The 25,006-nt window shown below is 55.8% G+C and overlaps 5 protein-coding genes across 5 annotated transcripts; 4 read left to right on the top strand and 1 right to left on the bottom strand.

Moving 5' to 3' along the window:
* Positions 1-13: 13 nt before the first annotated feature.
* Positions 14-3,196, top strand: CH63R_04607 (Alpha-1,4 glucan phosphorylase; the record flags this gene model as incomplete). Its single annotated transcript, XM_018299582.1, has 6 exons — positions 14-182; positions 455-775; positions 844-1,109; positions 1,166-2,592; positions 2,657-2,729; positions 2,789-3,196. 6 exons carry the CDS (start codon positions 14-16, stop codon positions 3,194-3,196), a joined length of 2,664 nt encoding a protein of 887 aa, XP_018160828.1.
* A 6,466-nt stretch (positions 3,197-9,662) lies between these two features.
* Positions 9,663-11,067, top strand: CH63R_04606 (Mitogen-activated protein kinase; the record flags this gene model as incomplete). Its single annotated transcript, XM_018299581.1, has 6 exons — positions 9,663-9,766; positions 9,856-9,985; positions 10,053-10,196; positions 10,256-10,612; positions 10,671-10,933; positions 10,992-11,067. 6 exons carry the CDS (start codon positions 9,663-9,665, stop codon positions 11,065-11,067), a joined length of 1,074 nt encoding a protein of 357 aa, XP_018160827.1.
* Positions 11,068-14,460: 3,393 nt separating this feature from the next.
* Positions 14,461-17,161, top strand: CH63R_04605 (Transporter Avl9; the record flags this gene model as incomplete). The annotated part of the gene is made up of 4 exons (XM_018299580.1): positions 14,461-14,690; positions 14,804-15,230; positions 15,308-15,520; positions 15,578-17,161. 4 exons carry the CDS (start codon positions 14,461-14,463, stop codon positions 17,159-17,161), a joined length of 2,454 nt encoding a protein of 817 aa, XP_018160826.1.
* Positions 17,162-17,840: 679 nt separating this feature from the next.
* Positions 17,841-18,356, bottom strand: CH63R_04604 (uncharacterized protein; the record flags this gene model as incomplete). The annotated part of the gene is made up of 1 exon (XM_018299579.1): positions 17,841-18,356. The coding sequence occupies one exon, from the start codon at positions 18,354-18,356 to the stop codon at positions 17,841-17,843; it is 516 nt and encodes a 171-aa protein (XP_018160825.1).
* A 1,409-nt stretch (positions 18,357-19,765) lies between these two features.
* On the top strand, positions 19,766-23,166 carry CH63R_04603 (Lon protease-like protein; the record flags this gene model as incomplete). Its single annotated transcript, XM_018299578.1, has 2 exons — positions 19,766-22,906; positions 22,975-23,166. 2 exons carry the CDS (start codon positions 19,766-19,768, stop codon positions 23,164-23,166), a joined length of 3,333 nt encoding a protein of 1,110 aa, XP_018160824.1.
* Positions 23,167-25,006: the final 1,840 nt, after the last annotated feature.

Raw genomic sequence — 25,006 nt, 5'->3', positions numbered from 1 at the left:
ATCACCCACGAGAATGTCGGGGTCCACGGAACAGCAGCGCATTCCTTTGCGCGAGCGGCGTCCTTCCACCGGTGCGCCCATCATCGACGTCCAGGGCAGTGTCGGTCCGGCCGGTATCTCTCGCCCCAAGCACAAGAGAACCTTTACCGGCTTCGGCGCTGGCGAGATCAAGAGCGTCGAGGGTCAGTCATAGTTTTCTTTGGTCTCTCCATTGCATGATTTCTGGGGCATATGCTATGTCGCCTGCCGGCTTCCGATTTTTGCGGACGAGCTCTCGTGGAGCTTTGGAGGGGCAGCTCTTCAGCTCAGGCCCAAAATACCCCGCATTGATCGTCGCGAGCTCCATCACGCCACATAGACCCAGTAGCTTCGTTCCCGCCCTGCCACACTTCATCCTTGGCTGACACCCGTTACCTCAATAATGAAAACTCGCGACTGACTTTCCTTCCCACAGCTTCGATCCCAGAGCCCCAGCGTGAGGCATGGTCTAAGGCCCAGGCCGGCCCCTTCAAAAGCAAGGAGGAGTTCGAGAAGGAGGTTGTCCGCCATGTCGAGACCACCCTGGCTCGCAGCATGTTCAACTGTGATGAGACAGCTGCCTACTCCGCCGCTAGCTTGGCGTTCCGTGACCGTCTGGTCAAGGAGTGGAACAAGACTCAGCAGCGCCAGACCCTCGTAGACGGAAAGCGCATCTACTACTTTTCGCTCGAGTTTCTCATGGGCCGTGCCCTCGACAATGCCATGTTGAATGTCGGTCTGAAGGACGTTGCCAAGGGTAAGTGACGCCAAGGGCCAAAGGCGTAGTTGAGATAGCCAGGAAGATAAATGCTGACAGCTTTGTAGATGGCCTTGACGAGCTCGGTTTCCGCATCGAGGACGTTATCGAACAGGAACACGATGCTGCACTCGGTAATGGCGGCCTGGGCCGATTGGCTGCCTGTTTCCTCGACAGTCTGGCCTCCCTCAACTTCCCCGCCTGGGGCTACGGACTGAGATACAGATACGGTATCTTCAAACAGGAGATCATCGATGGCTACCAGGTCGAGGTTCCCGATTACTGGCTTGACTTCAACCCTTGGGAGTTCCCCCGCCACGACGTTACTGTTGACGTGAGTTGAGCCAACCAAACGGTATGACCTTGGAGGACATGCTAACAGCCCCCGAGATCCAATTCTTCGGTCACGTCCAGAAGTCAACCGACTCCAATGGCAAGACCGTCGCTAGCTGGGAGGGCGGCGAGACGGTCACTGCCGTGGCATACGACGTTCCAATTCCGGGTTACGCGACGCCATCCACCAACAACTTGCGTCTGTGGTCCAGCAAGGCTGCTAGCGGAGAGTTCGATTTTCAAAAATTCAATAGCGGTGATTACGAAAACTCGGTCGCCGACCAGCAGCGTGCCGAGACCATCAGTGCTGTTCTATACCCCAACGACAACCTTGAGCGTGGCAAGGAGCTTCGACTGAAGCAGCAATACTTCTGGTGTGCTGCGTCTCTCTACGACATCGTCCGCCGCTTCAAGAAGTCTAGACGTCCCTGGAGGGAGTTCCCCGACCAGGTCGCCATCCAGCTGAACGACACCCACCCCACACTCGCCATCGTCGAGTTGCAGCGTATCCTGGTGGATCTCGAGAAGTTGGAATGGGATGAGGCGTGGAACATCGTCACTGCCACGTTCGGCTACACCAACCACACGGTTCTTCCCGAGGCTTTGGAGAAATGGCCTGTTGGCCTAGTCCAGCATCTGCTTCCCAGACACCTACAGATTATTTACGACATCAATCTGTTCTTTCTCCAGAGCGTCGAGAAGATGTTTCCCAACGACCGTGACATCCTCGGCAGAGTCTCCATCATCGAGGAGTCGCAGCCCAAGATGGTGCGCATGGCATTCTTGGCCATTGTTGGCTCCCACAAGGTCAACGGTGTAGCCGAGTTGCACTCCGATCTCATCAAGACCACAATCTTCAAGGACTTTGTCAACATCTACGGCCCTGACAAGTTCACCAACGTCACCAACGGCATTACCCCGAGACGCTGGCTGCACCAAGCCAACCCCCGGTTGTCCGACCTGATCGCATCCAAGACCGGAGGATACGAATTTCTCAAGGACTTGACGCAGCTGAACAAGCTCGAGCTGAGTGTCAACGACAAGGGGTTCCGCAAGGAATGGGCCGAGATCAAGTACGCCAACAAAGTCCGCCTGGCCAAGTACATCAAGACGACGACGGGCGTCAGCATTAACCCCGCTGCACTCTTCGACGTTCAGGTCAAGCGTATTCACGAGTACAAGCGTCAGCAGATGAACATCTTTGGCGTCATCCATCGCTACCTTACTCTCAAGGCCATGTCCCCTGAGGACCGCAAGAAGGTAGCGCCGCGCGTTTCCATATTCGGCGGAAAGGCTGCTCCTGGCTACTGGATGGCCAAGCAAATTATTCATCTGGTCAACAACGTCGGTTCCGTCGTCAATAAGGATGAGGACATTGGCGACCTGCTCAAGGTCATCTTCCTCGAGGACTACAACGTCAGCAAGGCCGAGATGATCATCCCTGCTTCGGACCTTAGCGAGCACATTTCCACTGCCGGTACTGAGTAAGTGTTCCCGGCCCCAGCATAGCCTCCCAATGCCGTCCGTTCCAGCTAACAAGACTTGCAGGGCCTCGGGTACCAGCAACATGAAGTTTGTGCTCAACGGCGGCCTAATTATTGGCACGTGCGACGGCGCCAATGTAAGTGACACGACGGGATGGGCCCGGCTGGACGACGACGATTGCTGACACTAGCGTAGATTGAGATCACGCGCGAGATTGGCGAGAACAACATCTTCCTCTTTGGCAACCTTGCCGAGGATGTCGAGGATCTCCGCCATGCCCACACCTACGGATCTCACTCCGTCGACGAAAACCTTACCAAAGTCTTCTCTGCAATTGAGAACGGAACATTCGGCTCCGTGTCCGACTTCCAAGCGCTCATCTCGGCGGTGCGTGATCACGGCGACTACTACCTTGTTTCGGACGACTTCAACAGCTACATTGAGACGCACAACCTCGTCGATGAAGCGTACAAGAACCAGGAGGAGTGGATCACCAAGTCCATTACCAGCGTTGCTCGTATGGGCTTCTTCAGCAGTGACCGCTGCATCAACGAGTATGCCGAGGAGATCTGGAATGTTGAACCGCTCAAGGTCGAAGACTAGACTATAGAGCCAAGAGCTACAGAGACACGGGGAAGAAGACAGCCGGTTTTAAATGACCCGGATGGCGACTAGCTGCTGGTCAGGCGTGAACGGTACCGAGTGCCTACTGCACACTCTTAACTCCTAGGAAGGCGCTGGGCGAACCAACAGTGCTAGATAATATCTTCTTTGTACACGTTATTCCAGTATCACAAGATTGGAACTTTGCAACAGTAGTTGAGAAATTGGTGAAGTTGCTGGCTGATGCTTGACCTAGACGTATGTGGATGAGCTGCATCTGCAACCATTTAGAACGGTCTCGAATGGGTAAAGTAATACGGAGCAGGGATGACAAGGGGAGCGGCGACGGGACGAGCAGGGAGGGGGTGGAAACAATTGGGGCGCGATGCTGCTCGAGTGACGTCACTATGTCCCAAGGCGACGACAAAGAACCCTCCTCAGCACCACAACATGGTCAGAAACAGGGTCAGGAGGAGAGGCGGGGGTCTCGCCGACATGAAGCCTGTAATGTTTTTCGGGTACGACTTCCAACAGACGTGAGGGTAAAGAAAGGGCGGTCAAGTCAGGCCTAAGTAGAAGCCCATGAGAGGTAAATGATTCGTGCAATGCTGTCATGGCAGGCGTTCTGGAACTTTGGAAGGCAACATCGCATGCAGGTTCCAGAATCGGCAGCCCGCGGATCAGTACGGCAGCACAGCTGTTCGAAACAAGTCGGTTGCATATACAGCAGCTGCGCGTTTTGTCCACGCGCAGATATGCTACTGCGCTACCAGAGCACCTACTTCGGCAGCGATGAAAAGATAGGATTCGCCCGGGGAAATTGGTCCGGAGAGGAGGAGAAGAGGGGAGGGTTGTTTTCTGTGGTAATGTGTGCGGATTGTCGTCACTGCTTCGAGACCCTGCTTTTGGAACCTGAATCTTTCCCTTCCCTGCTGCAAGAGAGAAAGCCAAGGGACTGAAGTCAAATAAAAGCTTACCGTTCATTCCTTACCCCCCCAGCCTTGCCGGGCAGAGTGGCAGAGAGAGAGGATGCAGTATGACATCAGAGGAACGACAGGAACGGGCGGGTTCCTCTGTTGGGTCCTGAACGTGTACGAGCCCACTCTGGCCAGCAACGAGGTGGTTGGTTGGCTTGGTCGGGTACATCGCACACGTGTAGAGCCTAAACGCCGAAAAGATACGTTTTTGACGGAGCCGTGGGGAAGTGGAAGGGAACTACTGATTCGTGCCTCAAGGTTTATCTGGATTGGGGGGTTGGAAAGAGTCAGTCGTGATTGGGATTTGAACTCATGTGAATATCTGGTTAGGCATGACTTCTTTTTGGCGCGCTACATGGAATGCCGGGACTGATTAAGCAGCTGCGGCGCAGGGCGGCCGTCGCGCCGGCTCTCCCCTCGCGCGATGAGGTGGTGGGCGAATCTACTACACCTAGGATGCAACGTAATCAAATGTCGACGGATTAGAATGATCTTCCGGTACACAATAGAGGGATTCAGGGTCTAGAGAGAAAGAGAACGGGTTAAAGGGTCCTCTGAAACGGTACGTGTGAGTGTGTGCATTGGTCGTTCCCATCACTCGTCGTCCATCTCTTTCCTTTTTCTGGCTCGTTTCTTGTGAACAAAATAGTTCAGGATCAGCATCGACAAAACGATCACGCACGGGTTGATCCCTGGATCCCCGTCCGCCGGCAGGAAGGGTCCAACCAACACAGCTTCAAGATCCATTGCAGCGGGATTCCAGGGCGCAAGACAAGCAAAAAGGTGGTTTGCGCACGTCACCCCTCCTGGATACCTTGACTTGCGCAGGAGCAAGCCCGGTATTAAGCCTCTCCTGTCGTGGTTATTACCCCTCCATGACGGGCGTCAGAGGTAATCGTTAAGGGAGTCTGGTTTGGCTCTCGCGCGTCCCCCCACGCCAACACACCTCGACTTTTCCCCCTACTTTGTGGATGGGCCACTTCAGGGATGGGATGAGGAATCATCCTTTCGCCCTCTTTCATCTTTTGTTGTTGTTTACCGGCATCCTGGCACTGTGTCATGGCAGAGTTTTTATTTTGTTTTCTTGAAAGAGCAGTCGCAGCGCCAATGGCAAATTCAACCGGGCGAAGTGGACAGAGAAACACGTGACTTGTTGTAATCGTTGCCTTATCGGACAGCAAAACAAAAAACAAATTGTTAAGTGGTTCCCCTTGTTGGCGACGACAATCCTCACCTACCGTTGTTGGATCGAGCGCTACAGGATAGACAACACAATGAATCGAATGGGGCGAAGACTGTCCCTCAGTTGGAACTAGAAGCGGCCCTGGAAAGATTGGGTTGGGTCAGCTGGGCAACTCCCATCTCAGCATTGCAAAGACAGTAAGGAATTCATCAGGGACCAGTTTTCCCTTTTGCCTCTAACGGGACCCGTTCGGACCCCCCCGCCGCTTTGCGGACATATGCCTAGCTACAGTAGACAATACGCTGGATTTGGGCACATTCAGGCCAGTCTAGAACGTGCGGCTGTTGTGGTGCTTGATGGAGTGTCCCGTGACGGAAATTTTGGGCACTTGGGGGGACCGTTTTCCCAGGTCTCGATCCTCATCCATGACATCGATGTTCGGTTGGGAGAGGTCTGGACCACCGATCGAAGCACATTATTGTAGTGCAGGTCATTTTGCTGCCGGGGCCCGCAGGAGGGGTACGGTGAAAATGTTAGTGTCGAAGGATTGATTTTCCTATCCTGTTTCGGGGCGCCAGTGGATCGAGCAGCTCGGACGGTGAGCCGCTAGCACCTTATTGCACGCTAAACCGACCATAGTCCAGCCGGAGCCAGTCAGCAGGAGCGGCTAACGTAGCGGGACGGGACACACGCACACCCCCTCCACTTTCCCCCTTAGTGCAGGACACGACACAGGAGAATTCCTAAGTGTGCCCCCTCACATCTCGATGCGATCTCATGATGACGTCAGAGGTCGCTATCTGTCTCGTGGGAGTTTTTTGCTTCCTTCCTTTGCATCCGGCCCCCATGTTGCAGAGTACCTGGAATTGGAGGAGGAGGCGGGGTATGTATCTGGGCACGACCAAATGACAGCGAGACGCCTAGGTAGTTCTCATCTCCCGACCAAAATACGGTCAGAGACAGGAGGTAATTGGGACGGTGGATGATCCTTAGGGACGGTTCTGCTTGGTTGGTTATAGACGACATGCACGACGCACGAGCACGAGCGGGAATGCCGCATCACCGGATGGTAGATTTGGATGGATCTACCATGTCAATGAGTAGGGTGGTTTTTAGTGTGCACCGCTCACTTGAGGTTGCGAATAACTGTGCACTGCGACAGAGTCAGAGTTAAGTTGGAGCTCTGAGAATGACAGAAAGTTGTTGATCGCCGGTGGTGGTGCAAGGTAACAGCCCTGAAGCCGGAACGGGGGAGGGGGGTGCGAGTAGCCGACCCGTAAAATGCCAAAACTCCAAAAAAGCTCACCGTCTCGTCTCGTGGGGTGGGTGAGGTGAGGCTTCTGGAGACTGGCACGCTGGGCAGGAGCCAGGAAGGATGGGATGGTCAGGCACGGAACAGGGGTTCCGTTGGGAATTGCAAAACGGAAAACGGGATAACCGGGGGGGAGGGATGCACCTCGAGCAAAACATGGTATTCTCGAAAGAACACCTGGGCGTCGTCGACGACACCACAACGACGAAGACGACGGATGGCGGTTTGGTACCCAGTGCATCACCACAGGCAGGGACATGAAATGAAGATAAAAAAACGAGCTTGTGTGATTGGCTAAGAATGGGGGGAAAGAGTCAGGATCTGCTTCTGGGAACTGACTACCTGTGTGTGCTGTCCACGATGACAAGCCCGTCATCGTCGATTTCGATCCAATGTCCGATGCTCCTGATATCCAGAAGATGCAAAACCCCATGTTTTGCCGTGGAGTTCCCTGCTTTTTGTTTGTTCTCTTTTTGTACCGTCATCTTGATGTTGTGTCTCAACGACAAGACAAGACAAGCGCCGAACTGTTTAATCCACCGCGCTCTGGGCACCTAGCTATGTCGTACTCCCTGGTAGGTAGGCAGTTATTAAAGTGCAAGTCGGCGCTGGCGGCGCCCGATGCCAAAGTCGAGCTAGGTTGGCATGCGCTTCACTGTGCATCGTACAACGTGAAGAGGCCTGATTCCCCAGCCGCGGCCCGTGGTGAGCTGGACTGAGATGTGCCGCGGTGCTCAGACCATTCCAAGTGCCCTTTCCAATTGCCCTCTCCATGACAGGTATGACTGTCTCTCGGTCGGTCACTTGCGATACCTATCTCGCTGTGTTGTAACCCAGCCTCAAATTTCCTTTTTCCACAATACTTTGTTTTTATTGAGATTGACTGAATAAACATCGGATCGGGGACTTGTACGTTTTCTCTCAACCCCAATCCGCCCCGGCCACGGTTGACATTCTGCTTCACGGTTGCTTTCCGTCTCATCGCATATCAATCAGCTTTGGGCAGTCACAACAGCACCTCTCACGATTCAACACTTCCTGTTTACTTCGTCGCCCTGGCCAATGAGAGCCGCTGTAGTTTGCCTGCCTGGTTGTAACCGTACCGTACTGTAACCGTACCCTTTCACATCTTGTGCCCGTCTCGGACAGGCCACCGTTCGCGCCAGGGAAGACAGACACACCCCTTGGCCACCAGCACTCAAGCACCTCACACAGCAGCCCCCGGGTCGGTCCTGCACAAGCCGGGAGCGGGGCACTCTCATCCAGAGCAAGTTCCTCCTCCTCCTCCCCGGTCTCTCGCAATTGTCCCTCTCTATCTGGTCTCTTTCCATGTCTTCTTTGCCTGGATACACCCCTCTCCCCTCTTTGCCATCCCTCCTCCGGCTCAGCCTAGGTTGTAGGCGCAGCCCTCTCCGGGAGCAAATAAAAAGTACTTTCCCCCTCCAAGCTTGAAGGTCAACTGCTTCTCTTCTGTCCTACTTATCGCCCGTTTTTTTGCCATCTCACATCCACTCAGCATCTTCTCCAGTCAACTCACCCTCTCCAGACTCATCTGTGCCCTTCACTCTGCGAGGCGTGAGAAAATCCCTGCGTCGCATTTCAAGGAGCCCGAGCCGCAACAAGTCGCATAACAGCCTCCCACCCTAGTCCGAACGAATCGCAGAGAACAGAAAATAACCTCGACCGCGCACCTCGTCTCTGTCCCAACTCTACTCGCCTCCCTGCAAGCCAATCGATCAGTGCAGTTGTGCAGATCTCCACCTCTCTATGCCCAGCTTCACACTGTGACAGCGAACAAGAATAGAGGACGAGGACGACTGATCGCCGTTTGTTGCCTACACTCCCCACGTGCGCCCGCCACTGCGCCCACCCTTCACCGCGGACTTCAGCCCGGGATACACAAGGACGAGGATACCCCTCGACTTTAGGAAGGGGAACGGAAAGGAAGTAAAATTCCTCGGAAAGGTTAGAAAGAAAAAGAGCATCGTCGAGATACTCTACATCCAGACGCTGACTGTTTGGAAACTCTGCTGGTAAGCATTTCACTGGTTGTTGCACCATACTTGCACTCTATTGGCCCTCACCTACCCTTGCCCCCCTCTCACCACTCTTCTTCCTACGAGCCCCATCTGGTTATGCCTCCCTGCGACATGGTCAATTGTGAATTGGGGGTACCCTTGGCGGCGCAAAAGACTACTATGCAGAATGGGTTAAAAACGGTATGGGTAAAACACAAACGTCACCAGAAGAGGCATACGGGACCGGGGGAAAAGGGCGGAAAGAGGAGAAGAAAAAAACCAGATTGTTGTTCCGCCATTGCTATCCCCCCACTAGCTGCCTCTCACAGCTGTCTCTTTACTGCTCGCTTCCCTGCTAGAAGAGGCTCGCTAATGCCGTTGCCACATTGCTCAGGTTGCTCCGGAATCCCAGAAAGCCCAGAACCGCCATCAGCACCACCACTACAGATCGAGGCAGACGTGCGCTCTCACTCGTTGCCACTTTCGTTTACCCCGCCGCGCTCTTGCACCCACCACTGCCACGACCGCGGACCCGACCTCCCCCCATCCCCACCCTCTCGTCCACGTCCACTCCCAGGACGCCCCCGCCGAACAGCCACCCCTCCAGCGAAACAAATCCTTGAGCTCGCTCCCCCGCCGTCGCTACATCTCTTTCAAATCCAGCCGACTCCCGCCATCCATCCATCTACCTACCCATCAATCCCAGGCCATCCACGTCTAGACACTGGACAGCTGCCCATCGCACCTCACAAAGCCTCTTCTCGAATTCCCTCAGCCCGCCCAGTTTTCCGGCTCTCCTCCTCCGCGACAATCTAGCACAGTAAAGAGCATTCTTCACCCCTCAATCCTCTTAACTCTTCCCCCACGCTAGACGATCAATTTCCATTGTCCTACTTGATCGATCGGCGTGCCTCAACCCTTCGATCTCTCAGAAACCCCCATCCTTCTCGATCAGGCAGATCGACCACCTCACAAAATGGCCGAATTTATTAGAGCACAAATTTTCGGCACGACCTTCGAGATCACCTCGAGGTACTCGGACTTGCAACCCGTCGGCATGGGCGCCTTCGGTCTCGTTTGGTTAGTCTATAAGAGAGGACCCCTCGCGACGGCTTTTCTTCGCGAGCAAATCTGTCTATCCGTTTGCTAACTCGACTTGCCGCCGTCAGCTCCGCCCGTGACCAGCTCACAAACCAGAATGTCGCCGTCAAGAAAATCATGAAACCCTTCAGCACCCCCGTCCTCGCCAAGCGGACATACCGCGAGCTCAAGCTGCTCAAGCACCTGAGACACGAGAACGTATGTTGAATCGCCGCCATCTGTCTCCTTGTCTGTTGGTTGGACGACGCGCTGACGCCCATCACAGGTCATCTCCCTCAGTGATATCTTCATCTCCCCTCTCGAGGATATCTATTTCGTCACGGAACTTCTCGGCACCGATCTGCACAGGCTGCTTACCTCCAGGCCTCTCGAGAAGCAGTTCATTCAGTACTTCCTCTACCAGATCATGGTATGTATCCCCCCATCTCCCCGGGGTCCGCTCCGAACAGTCAATTAATACTATCGCAGCGTGGTCTGAAATACGTCCACTCAGCCGGCGTCGTCCACCGTGACTTGAAGCCTAGCAACATCCTCGTCAACGAGAACTGCGATTTGAAGATTTGCGACTTCGGCCTTGCCCGTATCCAGGACCCCCAGATGACCGGTTACGTTTCGACGAGATACTACCGTGCCCCCGAGATCATGCTCACGTGGCAAAAGTACGATGTCGAGGTCGACATCTGGAGTGCGGGCTGCATCTTCGCCGAGATGCTCGAGGGCAAGCCCTTGTTCCCGGGCAAGGACCATGTCAATCAGTTCTCCATCATCACGGAGTTGCTGGGCACTCCCCCCGACGATGTCATTAACGGCATTGCTAGCGAAAACGTGAGTTCCCGAATACCATGAGGAGGGACACGTGAATCTGTTGCTGACCATCGATCAGACCCTCCGATTCGTCAAGTCGCTGCCAAAGCGCGAAAGACAGCCTTTGAAGAACAAGTTCAAGAATGCCGATCCATCCGCTATCGATCTTCTGGAGAGGATGCTGGTCTTTGACCCCAAGAAGCGGATAACGGCCACTGAGGCTCTGTCCCACGACTACCTTGCCCCTTACCACGATCCCACCGACGAGCCCGTCGCCGAGGAGAAGTTCGATTGGAGTTTCAATGACGCTGACCTGCCCGTGGACACATGGAAGATCATGATGTATGTCAACGTCCACAGACATCTTTTTGAACCTGGTGCTAATCAATTTTGTCTGCAGGTACTCGGAGATACTCGACTACCACAACGTTGACGCGTCAGCACAACAAATGGAAGAACAGTTCAACGGACAATAGACAGAGGAGCTAGGGGCGTAGCGAGGATAAATAGGAGGAGGGGAGGCTATGATACCACGCAAAACCAGACGGGACGTGTCTCCAGTACATTGACCCTTGACATGGTGTTCGGAAGACAGGATCGGTTATTGTAACGTTGACTATGCAAAGGGCCAACAGTATACGCGATATAAAGGAATGGCATGCATATCGGGGGTGTTATTCACTTTTTCTTTTTGGCATTCTGCTTCAACAAATCTTTCTTCTTTTCTCTGGTTCTCTGGGTCTTCGGTTATGTTGGATCTGGCTTCAAGCTCATGCCATAAGGGTGGTGACGGAGCCGAGAGTGGACGTCAAGGCCCCCTTTCTTGAGGAACTGCACACCAGGTACGACTACGTAAAAGGGTTGCCTGAGGTTGTGCGCCTTTGCTACAAACTCATGACATCGAGAGGAGAGCATCGGTTCTGGAATATTGGTGGAAGACACGGCACCAGAGAAGAGCGAGTAAATAAACAAAGGATAAAAAAACAGACCAGGAATAGAAACCCGTGAAAACACAACGCCCACTCAGCATAGAAGAGTTGACGATCTTGGCGACTTGGCAATCTGCTTTGGAGGATGAAGACGAGAGAGCCGTTGCCGATCGTCGGTAGCCAGGTGGTATTTGGTCACAGGTGGCCTCGCACACTGCCTCAACTATGTCTATGTGGCCACGGATAGTCTACGTGCATACTTGATGAAGAACATGTTGAACACACCCAGTCAAACCTGGATTGCCATAGGAGGGTTCCAAAGACGCTGGGGTTTGGACTCGCCAGCAATGACGCAACAGAGGATTTAGAAAACAGCAAATACAATTGACCGAGGAGAAATGACGAGAGCTGCATTGCGATGAGGTATAGGTGCGGTGGTGTAGTGGATGAGATGAGGAGAGGATAACAGAGAACGGGCACGGGACGGGATATGGCCTGAAGGGGGTGGGGGAGGTGATGATTCTCAATCTCATGCAATGCAGTACACGCTGGCGGTCCTTTGAAGTTCGGGCGAGGTGATGTGAGCCTGGGGCGAGAACGAGGGCGAGCTTGGCGTGATATGCCTGTCCCTCCAGCTTGATATTTGTACATGTGTCTGTGTGAGCTTGTGTTTGCCCTCACCGGGGAGACGGCAAGAGTTCATTCCGGTGACGGGAATTTGGGGAAGGGCTCGTTTGTGTTCGTTGCCGGGCTGCTGACATGGACATGCCGGGTCACATTACACGGGTTTGGTTTGTTCAGACGCGCAGAGAGAGACAGAGAGAGGGAGGGAAAGAGGATTTGCGACCATGGGGTCGGATCAGGGGTGTGACGCTGAGGAGCCGGAGCTGGACGACGATGAGACTTTCTATATATTATCTCCTTTATTTTTTAATTCGTCGGCGATGGCCGGAGGTGGTCGGTGCCCTTGCCTGTCGTGCATGGCTTGACGTGTCTCTTCTTCTCTGACGGACGCTGGCATCGCATCACACACAGGCGTTGAGGGTGCTGGTTGGTTTAGCGCCGGGCTGATTCGCAGATGTGGTGGGTTTCCCCCCTTTTCTTCTTCAGTTCTTTTTGGGCGGTAGGAAGTTGTGTTTACTCAGGCGACGAATCTATTGTCCTGGACACAGAGCATCATTACCAGTCTGCAACCTAAATAGTAACCATGCCGGGGGCGGCGGCTGGGTTTGTAGACCGGCAGTAAGATACAGACACTTGACGATCTCCGGATCAGCCTTCCCCCCTTCTCCCTGGCCGGGACTTTGCTCATCGTCACAAGGGACGACATTGAGCTGGTCTCACCGCACGTGATTTCCGGTCTTGCCTAAGAGGTGCATTGCGGTGCAGGCAAGCGTGCTTTTGTACGCCCATGTGTGAGTGCCATGAGATTGCGGTTTCGACTCAATTTGGGACCGCACTGGGTTTATGGGGTTCGTTCGATGCAGCATTAGATTTTTCACCCATCTTTTCATTCATGTTCTCGAACGTCGGAGACTCGAATCCCTGAACCTGTCGCCCTCTATGTGGGACGGGACGAGACGAGTCGTTCATTGCGCGTGTCCCTAGCATTTGCTGCTTCCAAGGGTCTGCATGGGAACGACATAAGTGTGATGGGCGCATGAAAGCCGAAGAAGAAATTGCAAAGTAGGTGTAGTCGCATCGAGACGTTGGTCAACCCATTCTTTTTTACTCGTTTTTGCGATAGTGCATTGGCACTAATTCGACAACTCATCTGCAACCCACCCCTCGCCGAGCCCAGCTCATTTGAGCACCGGGGAGCAGCAGCAGCGCATCCAGGTCCAATACAAAGCCTACCACGAACCCACCACGAACATCCGAGCTCGAAGGGCCCTTCTCCCCCCTCCTCTTCGCCCTTGCCATCCTTTCCCCTCTTCGCTGTTTGCCTTTTCACCAGGTGTTTCCCCAGGAGGCGGCCAATTGTTGTTCTCTTGTTGTAGAACTTCGACGCCACTGCCATTCGACACGTTGTATCGAGGAGACACGCCGCTCATCATTACAGTAGCCACTACTACGTCTTATTCCCTAATTTGCCAACACAACACCAAGACCACGGACGAATCACCGACCCAGACTCGACTCTTTGCCCAGCAGCGGTGCGACCCGACTGACTTTCCCAGCTCGCTTTCACACACCTTTGTTTTTCTTTTTTTTCTTTGATTTTTCGCGTGCCCGCCCACGCGCTTTCAAGGGGACAATCCCAGCCGTCACCAATTTCCATCCTGTGAGCTTCTGCCCACCCCTAAGGGAGACTTGCCGACTTGAGACGGACGAAAGAAAGAGGACGACCGACAAAACGCTTGCTATTTACCTCACCGACAAAGGCACATTTGCCCGCACTTTTCCAACGGCCAATTCCTCTTGAACACCTATCTGCAACCGGCGGCTTTTGTCTCACACCTTCCCCCCTTCCCCCTCAGTTGGTGGGAAGTCGATACTACGTCAGATTAGACTATAGCCCCTCCCTCAACTTTTTTTTTGAGGGGGGAGATTTCTCTCGAAGACCGAACTTGCCCGCTTCAACTCGAGGCGGCATAGCTCTACGTCTGCGAGGTTTCCATCAAGCGACCCACGCCGGGCGAACTTGTGACGGAACGTGCGACGGAACCAAAGTGGCAGTTGAAACAAGAAAAGAACCACCAACACTGGAGTACATGGCAATGTCGTAGGAGTGGGACTCATTGCGTCAAGGAAGCCAGAAGAAGAAGAAGAAGACACAAGACCACTGAACATACTACGAATTAACCAGAGGACGATCGAACTGTTTGCGAAGGATTCCCGACCACGAAGACCTGCAGACCCGGTGACCTCGGCGCATGTTGCATCGCGGGTGACAAGGAACAGACCCTAGATAGAGGCAGCGGAGAAGAGGAGGAAAATATGGACACTCCCGAGGTTGCGACGCCCACGTCCGGCGCCGCTACACCCCTGACGGTGCCCTCGACACCGGCCAGGCTCGGCTTTATACCGTTGGTGACGGTTGTTGACTTTCATCATGCCCGCGGGCCTGAAGTCGAAATGTGGTTCGGCGCGGCGGAGGGTATCGATCCGGCGATCGAGTATGACTGGGGCTTGTTACCGTTCATGGCGCTTAGCGATGGAGCGCATTTGTGAGTGGAGACGAGCACTTTGATAGCTTGAGGCAGCACGGGGGCTTTGCTTGTCACATGGCCTCAATGCTCCCTGAGATCCATACGATGAAGAGCTAACAGACTGCTACTAGATCAAGCGAGGACTTCTCCTACTTCACCCTCCTCCGCCCCGCGACCGCCACGGGGCCGGCGACGTCCCTCTTCGGCATATCGTGCACACGACAGCTCGACGCCTCGCAGCTCCTGAATCGCCCTGCCGACGTCACGCGCTCGACGGTCCAGAAGGCCGTTGTCGTCATCGCCGACACGCCGCAGCACTTTGGCATGATGCGCGAGCGCCTTAGCGTTGTCACCCAGGCGTGGTTCGCCCAGCGTGAGTTTACAGATACGGAGATTCTCCGCCGCTTCCAGGAGAGTCTCGCCGAGGAGAAGGAGCGTGGGCTCCTCACCGACGAGGAGAGCCGCGACCAACACCTCGGCATGAGCCTGCGCGAACTGGTCCATGAGTTTAAGTGGCAGACCTTAGTGCTACTCAAATGTTGTCTCCTACAACCAAAGGTACGCTCGTTCGGCCTAATATTCATAGTCTTGTCCCGAACTGCGAGGCGGATAAGAGCTAATTCGATGCTGGGCAGATGCTCTTCTTCGGATCAAGATGTGAACGTTTGTGCATGATGCAGTTTTCTCTAATCTCTTTAATACCTGGTCTTATTCGTAATCTTATCGACTGCGCTGACCCGGAGCTGAACAACTACGAGAAGAAGCTGGCGCGGCCTACGAGTCTGCGGACTAGCGATCGTAATTCCCTGCTCACTTACATGGGCCTTCCTCTCCAGATATTCGGCCAGGTATGTTCGCCGCAATTCACCGGTTAAAGAAATGTGAGGCACTGACAACGTGTACAGGGCAGTCTGTTCGGGCCCTATACCCCCCTCCAGCAGCTCGATATTCTGGCCGACTTTGGCACCAAGTCGTACATCGTCGGCAGCACGAATTCGCTTCTCTTGCAACAAAAGGACCGCTACAGCGATATTTTAATTAATCTTGACGAACACACCGTCAACGTCACGTCTTCTTCCCTCAGAAGTGCCCTTGCTCTCTCTGCCGCCGACCGCCGCTGGATAGACTACATCACACAGGTCGTCAACGACACCTGGGATGACGCCAACCCCCAACGGCCCAACACTATGGGCTATGTCGGTAGCGAGGAGTTCATCCGCCTTCAATTCGAAGAATATATCCTCTCCCTGGTATCCTCCGTCAAGTATCACAACCACCTCCTCGCGAATCCGAACAACCCCAGAGCCCTTCTTCCGCACATCGAGGGCGACCCGTCCCTAGACTACAGCAGCGACTTTGTCGAATCGTGGTCCCGCACCGAGAACCACCGCATCTGGAACGCAAACACTGACTCGCACCTCTTCGACGTCGTCGAGCCGCGGCACCCCTGCGCCGGCGGCCTCACCATTGACGACGTCCAGCGCCGTATCGCACAACAGGTGCAGGATATGCATCTCGACGAGCGCCTTGCCGTAGGCAAGGAGGTTCTCGGGCGGAACTTTGCCGTGGGTAAAGAAAAAGCGTCGAACATGTTCAACAAATTCTACGCCGATATGGAGGCTTTTCGCGAAGCGCAGAGGAAGAAGGCGGAGGAACAGCGCATCGCGGCGGAGGCGGCTGCTGCTGAAGCCGAAAAGGCTGGCGGGTCTGCTGCTGGACCTACGTCGGGGGGAGCCGCGGACACGGTAAAGACGCCGGGCAATGCGCCGGCTCCCGGGAACAAGGCCACCTCGTACGTCAGCTCGTGGGTGACGTGGGCTGGCGAGAAGCGCAAGGCCGGATGGGGTGGAGGCGGGGGCGGCGCCGCCAGTGGGAGCAGTTCTCCGACCGCGACCAGTAGTGGCGGAGGATACGGCTGGGGCCGCGGATGGGGAAAGTCAAAGACGGACATTAGTAGGGCCGGCAACAGCGAAAAGGACTCAGCATCGGTGTCCGGGTCGCGGGTCTCCACATCTTCTGCGGGGGTTGACATCAGCCAGAACCGCCAAAGCGACAAGCATGATTTCCAGCCGCTGACGCAAGGCTCATATACGGAATCGGTCTTTTCAGCAGAGACCGCCGAGTCGGAGACGCCCGCGAGCCCCGTGGGGGACCGCCGGCCACAATCCAAGGGGGATTCCGCGGCGGATGCGGTGGCAGACGCGACAACGCCAACAACGGCGACTACCCCAAGCGCACAGGATGGCCGGTTAGACGGAGGGGAGAGCGTCACCATCAAGCCCGTGAGCCCCGACGATGAAAAAGAGCAGGGAGAAACGATTGCCACCACTGTGTCAGCGACCGCCACGACCGCCAACACCACCAAGGCTCAGCGGCCAGAGCATGAGAGTGACGACGATGACGACGTTGATGCCAAGGAATCAAGGGCCACGGCGGCAGCTGCGGAGGCGGCAGCCGAAGCGGCGAAGGCATGGGGCAGCGATCGCTGAAAGGCATGAGAGACTCCAAAGTACAAAATGTGGCTTTGGTGGATAATAATACAACACTCTTGACGGGGAACATGACAGAAGCAACAGGGCAAAACGGAGCGCGATACGACGGCACAAAATAACAGCATAGCGAAGCGTTTGTGGGTCTGGCGGGTATGGGCTGCATCTTGAAGTGAAAGAAAGAGGAAAGCCAGCGGTGGGGATGCCGACCCAGACGCCTCCAGTCTCCCACCACTTTTCACCCTTTGGATTTGTTTTCTTACTTGTAGCTTTAATTACAGATATAAAAATGTCCCCGCGCGTGGACGAGGCAGAGAGAGAGAGAGAGAGGCGAGAAATTTGGGCAACATCCCCCTCCCCCCTTTTCTTCTTCTTTTTCTCCATTCTGGACCTGGGTTAACTGCAGCTTTCCGAGAAAGGGGTTGGCACAGATCAGATTAGGTCAAACCAGACGATAAGAGAATATGGTCAATTGAAATCACGTGTCCCTAAACGGTGCGTAGACCGTGGTATATATGTGAGGTGATGCTTCAAAAAAGAAAATGTAAAAAAGAATTGCCGCCAGCGACGTTCTCCCCACTCCCGTGCCTGTGATGAGTGAATTAGGGCAGGAAATATAATGGCGACGTTGTTGCGCAGGTCACCAAACTCCCCAAAGATGACGTCGACACGCCGCCCCCTAGTCCTCCCAGATGGCGGCTTTGGCCTTCTCGGCTTCCTCCAGTCGCCGCTTCTCGGCGGCCTTCTCCTCGTCCCGGCGCTTGCGCTCCTTCTCCTTGACGGCCCGGTCGTATGCCCGCTGCTCCTCCGTCATGCGGGGCACCTTGACGCCGAGGGCGCTGGCGATCATGCGCCGCGCCACGGCGTCCGTCTTTTCCGGTCGGCGGATGCGGTCGCCGTCTGCCGGCGGCGGAGCGCCAAGGGCAGAGGAGTCAGCAGCCCCGTACGGAGAGAAGGACCGGTCTGCCGTGTTGTAGGATGGGGAGATGGGGGTCGGCGGCGGGGCCTTGGAGCCATCTGTTTGGGGCTTTGCCGCCTCACGGTCTTCTTCTTCTCCATCGTCTACGTCCTCATCTTCCCATGAGTCTGCCACCGGCTCCTTGACGTTTTTGGCGGCGAGTGTCTTCTTGGAGCTGTCTATTGAGAGTTTGGAGAGGGAGGACGCAATATCTGACTTTTGGCTGGAAGAAGGCATAACGGCTCGCGCTGGGCGTGTGTTTATGTATGTATATGTCGAAGGGGGAGAGTTGAGGGCGCGGATGCGAGATGTCCGGAATGAGACAGAGAGAGGAAGATGACAAGGCGTTGGTAGCTTGGGAGGGTCCAAGTCGAGATGGTCAGGAAGCCGTTTTGAGGTTCTGCCGGTAAGCGAGAGAAAGTGTGGATAAGGGTCTCCGGTAGCAGGGAAGGTGTCAACGGATGACGGAGAAATGGGGACAGAGACAGAGAGTCCTTTGGATGTTTCGTCCGTGAAAGATCAACAGGGTGAAGCGCCAGCAAGGTGAAGATGCAGGTTATAGCCGAATATGGGTATGCGAGACTCTGGGTTCGACGACCGTTTGCAACGGCATGTAGTCTGGTAGGAAGATCTTGGAATGTGGGAAGGAGGAATGAGGGGAATGAGTGAAAGGGAAAATGAGGTTCCTCTTCAAGTACTATAAACCGGTTGGCTGGGACTGAAAAGGGCCTCGGCTTCCTCCAGCTGTGCGAACGGACCGTGTTAGACGGGATGGCAGGACAAACTTGTCCTTCAATCGCTCCTCCAGATGTGGAGTGGGCGTTTGGTTTGGTTTCCCCCTTCCCCGCAACGAGTCAGAGAAGCCGGACGGCACTGTTGCAGGTAAGGCAGTTTGCAGTTGGATTGGGACTTGGTTGGTTGGCGGAGGTTTAGTGGGCGGCTTGAGCGCAGTGGCGCACTGTCTGAAGGATGTTGTTTCACTGTATTCGGTGTGAGACACAGGTAGATAATACAGTGTAAGGAAAACGAAAGCTGGCGCGGTCAACGATGCCCCTTCACCAACCCGAGGCGCTTCTAGCTGTGGGCACGGCAGCAGCCCGCTAGCTGGCCAGCCAGCCAGCCACGCATCTGTGGGCGGCGGAGTCCTCTGTAGGTGCCCCCGCCGGCAACCGGGGCCGATGTTCTTCCAGGTTCCATAGCCACCGCCGGCCTCCACCGCCCGCGTTTAGTGGCCACTGGCCAACTGCCAACCTGCAGCCTGGCAAGAGCGGCAAACGTCAGTGCTCGATTTTTGTGATGTCGTTTACTCTTCCTAGTGGCCCTCCCCCGATCGGCTCCATAATAGGTAGCTAAAAGGTTACTCTGCTCACCTTCTCTGCTCTGTATTTGTAAGACGTCAGGAGGCGATGCGCATCGCGACCTAGGACTCGGAGTGCTTCTTCCCCTTCTGCATAAACAGCCCAATCTGCACCTTCCAGTTGCCCATTGCAGCTCGTCTCTTTTGTCGATACCCAATCCCACCCGTAATCAAGACTTAGCGGCACACGCCCTTCCGGTCCTACATTAACCGACCACCACCACGTGCCGCGGCCGGAGCTTCCTCGACGTTTGACTCGCAGACCCCCCCCCCCCCAATCGCTGGCAGCATGGTGATGCGATCGAGCTTTCCGAGGCGCCTGACCCTCGGCCACCCAGCAAACTACCTCAGACGCCCTTACTCGGTCTCGAGGAGCAGGGCACCCGCCGCGAGCACCCCGAGGTCCTCCGCTTCGACCTTCGACCGCCTATACCTCGGCCCCAGTAGCCAGCGAGCAGTCGCCCCGTTCTCGACGTCAACACGATGGTTCAAGGATGACGACAGCACATTCTTCGACCCCAAGGTCGAGCCGCTTTCCGAAGAGGAACACAAGGCAAACATAAAGAACCAGCGTGAGCTTGAAGAGAAGGAGCTGGCCGAGGCCAAGAGCTCGACCTCCGACTCATCCGCTAAGAGCGAAGGGTCCGGACCCGTGCAGGATGGCAAGGCCGGCAGTGCCGCCGGCGGTTCATCGGCGGGGTCAGGAGGCAGTGACGACAAAGGTGACAGCGGCAGCAGACGCGGGCGCAGAGCCTCTGATAAGAGCCTGCAGAAGCCCGTCGTGCCCGATGTCTACCCCCAGGTCCTGGCCATTCCCATTGCGAAGCGACCTTTGTTCCCCGGTTTCTACAAGGCCATTACCATCAAAGATCCGAACGTCGCCGCCGCCATCACCGAGATGATCAAGAGAGGCCAACCTTACGTCGGTGCCTTTTTGTTTAAGGACGAGAATCAGGACGAAGACGTTATCCGCAATGTCGATGATGTCTACGACACTGGTGTCTTTGCGCAAATCACGAGCGCGTTCCCCATGCATGGCGAGCAGGGCGCCCTGACGGCCATTCTTTACCCTCACCGCCGCATCCGCCTGTCGAGCCTGTTACCTCCTGGAAAGGAGGACGCAAAGTCGAGCGAGGCCAAGGTCGAGCCGATTCCCGAGCCGATACCCCCGAAGTCCACCGAAGAGGATGGGCAGCAGGAGAAGAAGGGCGACGTCGTCGCCAGCTTCGAAGAAAGCGCCGTGGCCCCCAAGGCCGAGCATGCAGCGGAGAAGTACGAACCCACGGCGTTCCTCAAGAGATACCCAGTCAGTCTCGTCAACGTCGAGAACTTGACCGAGGAGCCCTACGACCCGAAAAGCGCCGTCATCCGCGCCGTGACGAACGAGATTGTCAACGTATTCAAGGAGGTTGCCACAATGAACAGCCTCTTTCGCGACCAAATCTCGACGTTCTCCATGAGCCAGTCCACCGGCAACGTCACCTCCGAGCCGGCGAAGCTGGCAGATTTCGCCGCGGCCGTCTCTTCGGGTGAGCAGGGCGAACTACAAGAGGTCCTGTCGAGTCTCAACGTCGAGGAGAGGATGCAAAAGGCCCTCATCGTCCTGAAGAAGGAGCTCATGAACGCCCAGCTCCAGTCCAAGATCACCAAGGACGTTGAGAGTAAGATTACTAAGCGGCAGCGCGAGTACTGGTTGATGGAGCAGATGAAGGGCATCCGCCGCGAATTGGGCCTCGAGTCGGACGGCAAGGACAAGCTAGTTGAGAGATTCAAGGAAAAGGCAGACAAGCTGGCAATGCCCGAAGCCGTGCGCAAGGTGTTCGATGATGAGATCAACAAGCTGGCGCACCTCGAGCCTGCTGCGTCCGAGTTTAACGTCACACGGAACTACCTCGACTGGTTGACGCAGATTCCCTGGGGCCAGCGCAGCGCCGAGAATTTTGGCATCAAGAACGCCATGACAGTCCTGGATGAGGACCACTATGGGCTGAAAGACGTAAAGGACCGCATCCTTGAGTTCATTGCCGTTGGAAAGCTGCGTGGCACCGTCGAGGGCAAGATCATCTGCTTCGTCGGTCCCCCTGGTGTCGGAAAGACGTCGATTGGCAAGTCCATTGCCCGCGCCCTCAACCGCCAGTACTACAGATTCAGCGTCGGCGGTCTGACGGACGTGGCCGAGATCAAGGGCCACCGAAGAACATACGTCGGTGCTCTGCCCGGTCGCATCATTCAGGCCCTGAAGAAGTGCCAGACGGAAAACCCCCTGATCCTCATCGACGAGATCGACAAGATTGGTCGCGGCTACCAGGGCGACCCTTCGTCTGCCCTGCTTGAATTGCTCGATCCCGAGCAGAACAGCTCTTTCCTTGACCACTACATGGACGTTCCCGTCGACCTATCCAAGGTCCTTTTCGTGTGCACCGCCAACATGACGGACACCATCCCGAGACCCCTCCTCGACCGCATGGAGCTGATTCAGCTCTCGGGCTACGTCGCGGACGAGAAGAAGGCCATCGCCGACAAGTACCTGGCCCCAGCCGCTAGGGAGGCCGCGGGTCTCGCCAACGCCGACGTCAAGCTCAGCGAGGAGGCTATCGAGGAGCTCATCAAGTCGTACGCCCGCGAGTCTGGTGTGCGCAACCTCAAGAAGCAGATCGAGAAAGTGTACAGAAAATCTGCGCTGAAGATCGTGCAGGACCTCGGCGAGGAGGTGCTCCCCGAAAAGGAGGCTCTGACGGAGGACGGCAAGGAGGCGCTGGCGGAGTCGGAGAAGAATACGGAGAAGGCGCGCGAGAAGGGTGAGCAGTCGACCGAGACTGCTGCCACAGAGAAGCCCCGTGTCGCCCTCAACGTACCCGATACGGTCCACGTCACCATCGGCAAGGACAACCTAGTCGACTACGTCGGTCCGCCAGTCTTCACTTCAGACCGCCTCTACGAGGTCAACCCCGCCGGCGTCGCCATGGGTCTTGCCTGGACCCAGATGGGCGGCGCCGCTATGTACGTCGAGTCGATCCTGCAGGCGCCCCTGCGGCCCAGCAGCCGGCCCAGCCTCGAGATCACGGGCAACCTCAAGAACGTCATGAAGGAGTCGTCGACCATCGCCTACTCGTTCGCCAAGTCGCTCATGGTCAAGGACTTCCCCGACAACCACTTCTTCGACAAGGCCAAGCTGCACCTGCACGTGCCTGACGGCGCAGTGTCCAAGGACGGGCCCTCGGCCGGTATCACCATGGCTACGTCGCTCCTCTCGCTTGCCCTCGACACCCCCGTCAACCCCACTGTCGCCATGACGGGCGAGCTCACGCTTACCGGCAAGGTCCTTCGCATCGGCGGCCTGCGGGAGAAGACCGTCGCCGCCCGCCGCGCCGGCTGCAAGATGATCATCTTCCCCAAGGACTGCATGTCCGACTGGCTCGAGCTCCCAGAGGTACGTCGTCTTCCTTCGCGTCGTAAATGTTTTCACGAGTTTGTTTGCTAACATCTGCCCGCCATTAGAACATCAAGGAGGGTATCGAGGGCAAGCCTGTTGCCTGGTACTCTGACGTCTTTGATCTCATCTTCCCCGAACTCGACCGGGAGGCCGCCAACAAATGCAAGACATGCGACTGGAAGAAGGCGCAGGACGACAAGAAGAAGAAGGACAAGAAGAAGAAGAAGGACGACTCCGACGACGAGGACGACGATTAGATCCCTCCGTTGCACGATATGGCGTTGTCACGCATCGATTGCTTGTCCGCCGTGGTCACACCGCGCCACCTCGGGATTTTCGCCGTCCCTCGCCCATTCCTCAACCCTACACGAACCCTTCTCTAGTCCCGTCTTCCCCACGACGGTCTCCCCGTCATGCCGACGACTCCGTAGCAACGGCGGGAGACAGAGACATGTCATTGGCAAGTCAGCGGCGAGGCGAGGAGCCGACTAGCGGATGTCCCGGGCGTATGTTCTCGACAAAGCAAAGAAGGAGAAAAGGGGGCGGTTTTTTCACAGACGATTAGACGAACCCGCACAAAGCGTCACGGCAGGCTGACACATCTCCCTCACAATAACGCATCTCTACTCTAGATGGATTTTTTCCCCCTTGCCTTTTTTTCTCTTCTGCGTTACTTGGTATGTTGATTTATTCGAACGGTGTTGGCATCGAGAGCGAGCCGCGGGCGGGCCGGCTGTGTAAGAATAGGGTTGCAAGGGACACCCAATTGCATAAAGGAAAGTAGATTGCGCGGCATTCGTTCCCACGCGGAGTCTTTTTTGGCTGTAAATCGGGAGTGCAGGTGCGCAAAGTTTGCATAGGGTGGCTTTTGGGCAGAGGAGCGAATTCATGTACATTACCCGCCCTGTGCCGGCCGACTGTATGGCCCTCGGCGAATCAGCCACAATGTGATTGATGCCTGCCCCCCAACAGGACGTGAGATGTTGCACCAACGATAGCAAACTATCAGTGACAACAGCATGACAATTCGATTGGTTTCCCGGTCAAGTGGTGTGCTGACCTGGTGATCACTGGTCGATACCGTTCGAGGCGAGCAGGTAGATGGGGAAGGAAATAGCCAAGAAGGGAGAAAGCACCAGCACGCCGGAAACGCTGACAGAGACGCCTGCAGATGCGACCGGTCTGGCCACCACCACGATATACGTACATCGACGGCCGCGGGATTGACGCTGGTAAGACGGCCGTGCCGCATACTGACTATCTTGAAGTCAGATTTGCATGGTTAGTTGAAAGCGGGATTGGATTCGAAGCCCAAGGGCGTCTGTCGGACGAACGGTGGAGCGTCCGCCTCCGTATTGCTGGAGAGCTGCAGGCAACACCCGCGTCTTCTGATGCATGACAGGCCCTGCCACTCAAGAACCGAGCCCGGATCATGGTGCCATGCTCCGTGTGTCTGATTGTGGTCCAGCCTGCCAAGGCCAAGCGGACCTCGAGAGGTTGATACCGAGGGCATACGAAACCGGTGCCGAGTTTCTAGGCGACTCCAGGCAAGAGGGGGATTCTCAGGGTCTGACGTGGGTGGTGCTTTGCCCGTCTGTCCACGCGGTAATGGTGGGGTTCGCGGGTAGACATTCGGATCTGTCAAAGGTCAGACGGGACGACCCTTGCATCGTTTTTCTGCCCTTCCATCCGACCACCCAGCGCACATCTTCAAAGCCATGCTGTGTTCCCAGTGTACTGAAGACGGGAGATCATCAGGTCGGAAATGATGCGGCGCTTGAGGAAAGCATGGCTATGCCTGCTTCGTGCACTTGAGCCTACTGAAGGAAGCAAAGGTTGCAAGAATAGCCAGCAGTGTCAATACACCCGCGACCGCGACCGAGCCCGGCTGGCTGGTGAGTGCAAAGGGCCCATGCTTGTCCATCCAGGCGGGCATATGTGAATTGGACTCAGAAGGAGCTTGAAGCAGATGCAGGTCATGGCTCCAGCCTCCAAGAGAGTCTGCCACCCAGTCAAGGAGGAGACAGCCTCATCGTTTGGGCCGCATCGATGCCTAAATGAAGCACCGCATGAAGGAGGCACATCGGACTCGGCCGC

The sequence above is a fragment of the Colletotrichum higginsianum genome, chromosome 3, assembly GCF_001672515.1.
Source record: "Colletotrichum higginsianum IMI 349063 chromosome 3, whole genome shotgun sequence".
Classification (NCBI taxonomy): Eukaryota; Fungi; Ascomycota; class Sordariomycetes; order Glomerellales; family Glomerellaceae; genus Colletotrichum; species Colletotrichum higginsianum.
This window is presented reverse-complemented; position numbering and strand designations above follow the sequence as displayed.